Source organism: Cynara cardunculus, assembly GCF_001531365.2.
Source record: "Cynara cardunculus var. scolymus isolate 2C chromosome LG 9, CcrdV1, whole genome shotgun sequence".
Taxonomy (NCBI): domain Eukaryota; kingdom Viridiplantae; phylum Streptophyta; class Magnoliopsida; order Asterales; family Asteraceae; genus Cynara; species Cynara cardunculus.
In genome coordinates this window covers 8,759,483-8,768,679 of record NC_037536.1, presented here as the reverse complement: position 1 = coordinate 8,768,679, position 9,197 = coordinate 8,759,483, and the positions used below count along the sequence as shown (strand labels likewise).

General features: G+C 37.1%; 1 protein-coding gene across 1 annotated transcript in view; it reads right to left on the bottom strand.

Moving 5' to 3' along the window:
* Positions 1 to 1,946: 1,946 nt before the first annotated feature.
* The window catches only part of LOC112518590 (glycosyltransferase-like At2g41451), a 14,285-nt gene continuing 7,034 nt past the window's right edge, over positions 1,947 to 9,197 (bottom strand). The window contains exons 4-11 of the mRNA XM_025126342.1: positions 7,329 to 7,437; positions 7,094 to 7,228; positions 6,765 to 6,809; positions 5,300 to 5,487; positions 4,508 to 4,649; positions 3,520 to 3,566; positions 2,549 to 2,636; positions 1,947 to 2,452 (exon numbers count right to left, since the gene is read on the bottom strand). Coding sequence (XP_024982110.1) covers positions 2,198 to 2,452; positions 2,549 to 2,636; positions 3,520 to 3,566; positions 4,508 to 4,649; positions 5,300 to 5,487; positions 6,765 to 6,809; positions 7,094 to 7,228; positions 7,329 to 7,437 — 1,009 coding nt within the window. The 3' untranslated portion in view covers positions 1,947 to 2,197. The remainder of the gene's footprint in view (positions 2,453 to 2,548; positions 2,637 to 3,519; positions 3,567 to 4,507; positions 4,650 to 5,299; positions 5,488 to 6,764; positions 6,810 to 7,093; positions 7,229 to 7,328; positions 7,438 to 9,197) is intronic.

Below are 9,197 nucleotides of genomic sequence, written 5' to 3'. Positions count from 1 at the left end.
TTTAGGAGAGGTTTTTCATAGATCGAAGGAACATGTCTTTTAATTGGGAGGGGCAGATTTGGAAAAAACTTGGCTTTATGTATAAAGCTCTCCCTAGAAGCTTAATGGATAAGCTACTATCAAACAATCATGTATAGCCGACCAAATACGTTGTGAGTCCTATCAAGTTCATTAAGCTGCTAACAAACAGGCTCTATATGTCTGATGATAAAATATCTGTTAATTAAAGCATATTAAAGAAATACGGTTGTCATACCATCAATGTATTTGTAGTGATGATAACGAGCAATCAAGGATGGAGGGTTCGTCTTTTACGCTTGTGTTAAGAAAATGTGATTACGTTTTTAAGTTAGCTCTTATTGGCCTACAAAAAAAAACTGTTTATTTCTGTTGATCAATTTCCAGTGATATTTTGTTTTTTTCTTCTTGGAGTATAAACTTTAAGAGACAACTTGTCATACTGTAAATGGCAACCCTGACAGGTCCGACATGGAACCCGCCCCCTAGAACCACATGTGACTGTGAGAAGGAATTTCAGAGCTGACTCAACGACTAAGGCTAGCAGAGCGGTTAAAGTCCATCTCCCGTAGGATTCAAACTTGAATCTGTTGTGTATTTGAGCAAAGTCGCTCCACCCCTTTTCACACGCCGGAGGAAATAGCCACTTTTTAAATAAAATAAAATCATGGGTGTCTAGACTAGCTTACGATGCACCTTGACTAATCCCATGGGGCCCTGAGGGTAATAGCCAGGAAAAATTCTTCCCATTTTTTATTAGATAAGGTGAACGTATTCATTACCAGATCATAAATATTTCCTGTTTTATCTCTCTTAAGTAGACCCATCTGAAGTACTTTCCTTTTAAATAATCGTACTGGCTTTTCAATTGTTTTTGGGTTAGTTTCACATGGCACACTTCGTCAAGCTTTGTTGCCAACTTTGCCCAAGTTCCTTTTCCAAGACTACCCCCATTTCGACCCACTCTACTGACCTCTTCTATACAAGTCTCTAAAAAGCATCTGATAATCTCATTTGTCCACCTTTACAATTGCATTCTCGTCCATCACTAATTAGCACACAAGTAATTGCAAATAAAAAGCGCATATTTTCCATAGTTGTAGCCACATGTGACATCGAAAGATCAAACGGATTGACAGGCTCTCGCTATGAGATAAATCGACCGGTAGCGAAGAATTTACTTTCTGAAAGTCAAAAACTTATAAGTTGATCGACGATGTTATTGTAAGATGTTTCTGGTAATTTGGTTAATATCTAGTTCGTAGAACGTTTCCTAGGATGTTTGATAGATGATTGCATCGAGTTCCATTACGATATACAAGTCCTAAAATCAAACTACATAAGATACAACACATGATCAGAACATAACGTAGAATTCTACTGAAACAATAACCATCTTGCAACTTAGGGGTCGTTTACCTAAATGCTTACCCGGTAAGTGCTTAACATTAGGAGTCAACACTATAACTTATTTTATTGGGTAAGATTGTAGTACATCAAAACGTATCATATGCAACAATTTACCTGGTAAGCGCTTACCCGGGTAAGAGTTGTCACCCTCACTTACCGGGTAAGACTCTCCATCCTTGTCATCGCTCTTACCATGTAAGATTCTTGGCCCTTGCCATGTTCATCCGGTGAGGAAAATTACCTGATAAGTACTTACCAGGTAAGTGTTTAGTAAACGGCCCCTTAATCTTTTGTGTTGATGAAATGTTTCGATACATAACATGACTATTTGAAAGCAATACCCAAGAGTTATAGTTGACTCCATATATACAAAGGTGTGACATTTAGCCATTTTCCCTAAACAGTAGAGTAGCTGTTTTCATGAATACCACACCACAGTAGAGTAGTTTTCATGAATACCGCACCAACTTATACGATGGTGTGAGTAAACCAGTAAAAGAAACAAACGGTACCACATAATGAACATAAATACAAAAAAGTAATGAGTGGGAAAATAAAATCGGATATACTCATCAAAACACAATTTCGACAATAAGATATTACTCTGTAGATATGAGAAATCGACCTTGGCGGAATACGCCAAATGCATCAATATGATTCCTGTTCTACCTTTGTGAATCTAACCTACGTAAAATCTACGCCTAAAATGTACATCACGCTTGGTTAAAGATCGGGAACATTCACACTAAACACGACACCCAACAATCATTCACATATCATGATCATCATCCGCGGATGGAGGAGGGAGTGGTGGCACTGCCAATAAAACTACGTCTGCTACTTCTAGAACCTTCCTACTCATCATTTCAGATTCTTCCGTCTTCTTCGAAAGGGTATCTAACCCTTCAATGGCTTTAGAGGAAGTATTACTGTCCTTAATGGATGACAAAAGCGATGGGCTTCTTTGTGTGGACGCTATTAAAGAACTGAAGGTGCCCGCTTCTCTCAGTTCTTGCATGATCACCTATTCAAGTCGTAGATATATGAACGTAAAAAACTGTAAAAATGGGTATAAAGGGGGGATACACGAAAGAAAAAAAGGCGATGCGATCATACTTACCATAGGAGTGTATATGCGAGCTAAAATTCCCTTCCTCATTAATTTCATATTTAGAGCTTTATCGGTCCATACAACATGTTCGCGATACCTGTAGAAAAGCGTCAATAACCGCTAAGAGTCTCTCCAACAGATTCTATGAAATAGAGAAAATGAAGATTTTGGAGATCTTTTTGGCTCCAACAGATTCTTTAAAAGTTTCCCTGAAATCGAAAAAACAGGAGAGAGAAGCTAAAAATCTCCAAATTTGGAGAATTCTCTAAAGCTGAATGCAGGGGAAAAAAGAAATTGTTTTCTTATTGTTCCCACAAATCAAGTTGAATAAATTTTCATTTACGTATAATTTTTATTTGAAAATTTATTGGGATATGAATTATTGATTATTATAATATCATAATTAAAGTTAACGTCTCCAAAATAGAGAATTTGTTGGAGTTGAATGTAATTTTTTCAGATATTTTAGTTTTTGATTCTTCATTTTGAAGAAGTTATAGAGAATCTGTTGCAAATGCTCTGAAGTCATTGCTTTATAAGCGGGAAGGCAATGGATCCTTTTCATGGAACCGTCTTTTTTTTTTTGCAGAGTATAAAAGAAAAAGACTACATACAACGGGTTCCCACCTAAATTGGCTGTTTGCAAGTTTGAATTACCTTCAGGGCCCCATGGGATTAGTCAAGGTGCGTCGTAAGCTGGTCTAGACACCCATGATTTTATTTTATTTAAAAAGTGGCTATTTCCTCGGACGTGTGCAAAGGGGCGAAGCGACTTTGCTCAAATACACAACAGATTCAAGTTCGAATCCTGCGGGAGACGGACTTTAACCACTCCGCTAGCCTTAGCTGCTGAGTCAGCTCTGAAATGCCTCATCACAGTCACATGTGGTTCCTAGGGGGCGGGTTCTGTGTCAGGGCCGGTAATCAATCTTTTTACTCAAATCCCTGTTAGGATTATGAAAAAGAAGATGCAATCTTACCAGCTTAGCATCTCTTCCTCTGTAGCAGTTGAAGCAATTATAAAAGCCTGCAGGACAATTAGTAGATAAACCAAGATCATTAACAGGATGACATGCTGTCTCAAATTAATAACTAAAGTTTATATTCCAAGAAGAAATAAACAAAATGTGACTGTTGATTGATATCACTGGAAATTGATCAACAAAAATAAACAGTTTTTTTGTAGGCCAATAAGAGCCAACATAAAAATGCAATCACATTTTCTTAAACAAGCGTAAAAGACGAACCCTCCATCCTTAATTGCACGTTATCATCACTACAAATTCATTGATGGTATGACAACCGTATTCTTTAATATGCCTTAATTAACAGATATTTTATCATCAGATGTATAGGGCCTGTTTGTTGCAGCTTAATGAACTTGATGGGACTCGCAACTTATTTGGTCGGCTATACATGACTGTTTGATAGTAGCTTATCCGGTAAGCTTCTAGGGGGAGCTTTATACATAAAGCCAAGTTTTTTCCAAATCTGCCCCTCCCAATTAAAAGACACGTTTCTTCCATCTATGAAAAACCTCTCCTAAACAAAAACCTTCCCATTCTATACGAACATATTAATACACACAGACAACTTTATCTATACAGACTTAATGAAAAACCAACCAAACAACCCCTTAAGTAAAAAAAATTGCAATTCTCATGGGAGGGCTAAATTTTGTAGATAATCATATATAAAATCAAGGCTACCAAATTTTGTGGATAATTCAAGGCTACTAAAATTAGCATCACTCAGATATATGCATAGAATTGGGTTCGGTAGAAAATCAAAATCTTGTGAGAAGCATAGGAAGCACTTCGTTAGTGGAGGTTCACATAAGTTAGCATACGTTATTTTAACTTATGTTAACATTTTGATGTTTAACTTATGTTTAACATTTCCATGTTAGGATATGTTAATGTCCATCTTAATGTAGCATCATCATGAAGGAGAAGCATCAATACTCACAGCTCTGTCGAATTCTAACATAAAGCATCTTTTAACATCATCTTTTGTAGGTTTGCAGCCACATCGGTCACGCCTTGATGTCAAATCTGAAAACTTGGTGTAGGTGTAATGCAGAACAGCAGCCTCCTCCAGTTTGATCTCACTAAAGACAAAAATACAAGTTACTAAAGATAGACTGCCAAGATTTGCAAACTGATTGAAATTCAGACAAAAATAAAAATAATAATAATAATGAAGCCTTCCTCTATCGGTGAAATCATAATAACGATTGCAAAATTTCCTTTTCGGTGTGTTTCCAATCTACAACTACTTGCTTAGGAGACATGTCGTTCTTGGCTTAAGACGGCAAGTCAATATATCATGTATATAGTTATTAATATGCACATATGTTTTTCAATTATTACTCAATAATGTTGAACAATTTAATTTCATATAAATAGAAGAAAAATGAAATTTGATATCATATATATAGAACTTACAAAAGGTGTTTATATCGAAAGCTCATAACGTAAAGTTAAGGCAAACCTTTATGAAAAATTAAAAAAGTCAAATAGTGCGTTCAAAAAACATGCACCATAATACCCCTCCAGATGCCATGGCGCACGCCATCCCTTACACAACCACCATGGAGGTTAACGTATGCTCAAGGATATTTAAGACATTTGGTTTGTACTGTGTAGTCAAGAATTTTCTTAAACCGTGTGTGCGCCTCTAAAGCAACTAAGTATGCAAAAATAACACCATGTGTTTGGATATACGAATTCAAAGTAGGTAAAAGAAAGGTTAACATACTTTGGATTCTTCATATAGTTGTGCCATCTATGTGCACCGTTAGGACGCAAATGATGTTGGATACGAGCAGCAGACTTCCCATTTCCATATGTCAAAAAATAGTTAGGATTACCACGAGTTGATTCTTTGTAATTGCCAAAGTATGTGTCCTTGGGAAGATGGTCATAATTCTTCTTGAACAATGAGACCTACAGAAACATAACTTTTAGTTTCTGCAACATGCCATCCTTTCAACCCCCTAAAAGTAACACAAAAACAGGTCCTGAACCTTGATTACAAATATCACCTTATGACTATTAGCTTTCTAATCTTACTAATTTATGGACAATAGACATCAGGTATACTTTACAGAAACATTGACCAACTACGTTTGCTATTTTCAGTTCTCTGCTTCTTTCTTTCAAATATTTCTAGACAAATTTTAAACTTGCGGAATCATTTGATTCACAAAGTAGCTAGACTTCCTTGGCAGCAGACTCTTGTTAAAATCAGATATTTCAAAACCTTGTATCAACAAATTTGAACACTTGGTCAACAAAAGCTCAGTTTAGTCGACACTACAGCTTGAATCACAGTTAGCACTGACACCTCGGTTTGCAGTGGAAGAGGAGAGGAGGGAGATAGTCGGAAAGAAGCAGCACAAGTTTATAAGAAAGATAATACAAGTGCATCCTAGATGGCAAATCTATGTCAACAAATTTGTGGAGTCCTAAGCTTGTCTATCTTCTGTTCCCTAAATTCAGGCTACAATGTGTTACCCCCACAGCACAGCATACATACATCTTGATAATTCTTGCAGTTTTTTGTCCCTTCAAGTCAGCAGTCCCCTCACTTTGTCAACGGATCCCTAGCCATCTTGCAGGAATTACTTTAGTAATTTGTATTATTGCATGGAGTTGAATTACATTTTCAAACAAGAATAGGTGTTTTCCCATTTTTATATGGTTTCACGATTGCCTGTTTGTTCATCATTTTCATATCTTTTTTAGGACTGTCAACTTTTGCCATTTGTTTTTTTTTGTTGATGGTGTGATTCTGCCATAGCCCAAAGGGGGTTTTCACAGAGTGAATTTGTAAAACATGCTTGAAGTTCGCCTATAAGAGCTATTTATTAAAGTCTACGATTATCAACAATGCCCTAATCTACACATTTCTCTATATTGGTTAAATCTCTATGATTTGATGTTTGATCCCTCACCACTACTCCTTGACCATCTTCTAAGACTATTGTTGAGGCAATTGCCTCACTGAGTTGAGTACAGCCGATGTCTATGGCATTCGCAGTGGTGGCTCTCTATCACTGGCTAACAAGGCCAGTTTTGACATCATATTTTAGCAACAATGATGATTATAGCTTTGCCAGTGATTTTTTTTTACTAATATTGGTTACGTTTACCAATATTCTAGCAACAAGATACATGGAACTTACTAAAGAATACGTCTTTTTAGGTGAAGAATTATATACCTCACTGAAAGGATCCCTTATATCATCTCGTTCTACACTGCTTTCCTGCAAAAGTGGCAGCAATAGGAGTTGCACAGAACATTACTCAGCCAAAGAGTTCAAAATGAATAAGAACAACTTATCGGTAAAAACCACAAAAGAAGAATTATGCATCTCATAGCCTAAACTGAATAAAAATTTCTTCCTGTCCCGCCAATCACTTGAAGACACATCATTTTTTTGTTTAATATCTTTTCATTCATTCTCCTCAATAAATGGATGATTGGTGGACAGGAAGAGAACAGGGAATTTGGGGACAACGGATTTCTATTCGCCTAAACATAACTTACATAATTTGGAAACACCACCATATCAACATTTTCTGGGACATCTGACAAAAGCTTCCTGAGAGAGTATTCACGTGTCCCTGCCGGATGTATCAACTCATCAGTGTCGAGATGAAGGATCCAGTCCAAGTTAGCTTCCTACAAGTGCATAGACAAGATTATCAATGTCATCTGCATGTAGAGAAAGATTGGTCACAAGAGAAGTAAAATAAAATGTTGTTGGAGAAAATAATCATACCCTTGCCATGACAATAGCCATTTCCATATTAAGGGACTGCTTGACAAACAATTCGTAGTTGCACGGTTTGTAGAAGAAGCTTGACAGCCATGTCTCATTCCAGATCCGACTGAAGATAAAAAATATGAATTTATTTAATATTTTGAAGTGCATTAACAAGAGAGAGGTCTTAGAATATCATAAAAATTGGCAGGAGGTAGCTATTGAAAATTTGAGGTGTTAAAACATGTAAAGCCCAGGGAGGAAATTAGCAATTTACTCTAATAATAGTATAAATTATAAGAATTACCCCATTTTTGTTTTGAAACCCTAATAAATTGCATTCATATGCCCATGTTCTGATCTGGACAGAGCCAAACAAACACTAAAAGAAAAACCGTAATCATCAGAGGTGTTGAAGGATTTTAGCAGTGGAACAAAAAGGGTTCTGGCTACTCGAGAAGCCAGAGCTCTCCTAATTACAAAAAAGAATTTCCTACATGCCTCACACCTCTTGCATCATCCCTCTATATACTAGATATTTATTATAATAAGTACCTGAATTACCCTCCCCTAACTCTTACCAATTGCCACTGCAATTTCGAAATTATACCATCGTTTCAATTTGCTTGCACCAATCTTCCCTGCCCTTAACATCCATTAACTTTCTTTCATCAAGTACCCCATGTGCCCTGCATATGAGGGCAATTTGGTCATTTCCCATGTTCTTTATAATTTATTTTTGTTGCAAGTGTTTAAAGGATTTAAAAAAATCAAAACGCAACCCCCTCATCATCACCGTCCCCTACCATCCCTACACCTCCATCGTCTCTGATTCCAAGACACTCTAGGATCCTCAAAACTATCTCTTTGTTGAGTTTGTAGTTTTTGTGTTGCTTGGATAAGCAAACCCGGATCCAAATGATCTTGCAAAGAGTATTTTCTGATTCCAATGACACCCACAAGCCCAAATACCTTAAATGGAGCATCAATGTTTCGCATCACAAGATCACTTCCACTGCCATGATCATGTGTTTACAACAACGAACTTCCCTCGGTCCATACCTCAAAGCTCAAACTGCACCAATAAACCATTTGGCCACTAGATTGTTGTTCTCAACAAGATTGTCAATCACATGCCTGATTCTCTCTAGTACATGATTATGGTTCAAAACCATGAAGAAGCTTCAAGCTTCGATTTTGCGTTGTTTATGCAACACCTCCCTTGCTTCTGGCACGTAAAAGCATTTGTTTAAGCTCGTGCCGATTATGTAAAAGCATCACCGGAGATGGAGAAAACCCTCTGTAATGGAGATGGGGAAGGTTAGAAAGAAAAGTAGATGGAGTTGCTTAGGCAGCAAAAGCATCAACGGAGATAGATAAAGGGGGCTTCACTGGAGAAGGATAAAGGGGCAGAGATGGCGGTTGCAGGCGGGGGAGAGGGTGGGAGACGGCGGTCTTTAGGGTGGGGTGTGCTAAGTTTTCATGCGTTATTTTTTTAAATTGCTTTAAAAGCTTGTATACAGGCTTTAAAAACATGTACACTTAAATTAATTTTTACAAACTACTACAAAATGAGAAAATTGCCCCTCACATGACTAGCACGTGAGGGCACTTAACGGTTGGCTTTAGCAAACTTTAAGGCCAGGGAGGATTCCAAGCAAGCAAATTCAAAGGATGAAGGTCTGGTGTCATTTCTAAGCTAGAGTGGCAATTGGTAGAATTTGTCAAAACCGCAGTAATTATTGGTGTAATTTACTCGAGTAAACTACAAATTTCGTCCCTATGCCAGATGAACTTGGTAATTGTGTGTGTATATACCGATTACAATCAGGGATATATATAAGAGATACATTTACACTCTAGACCCTCTAATATAATTATATATAT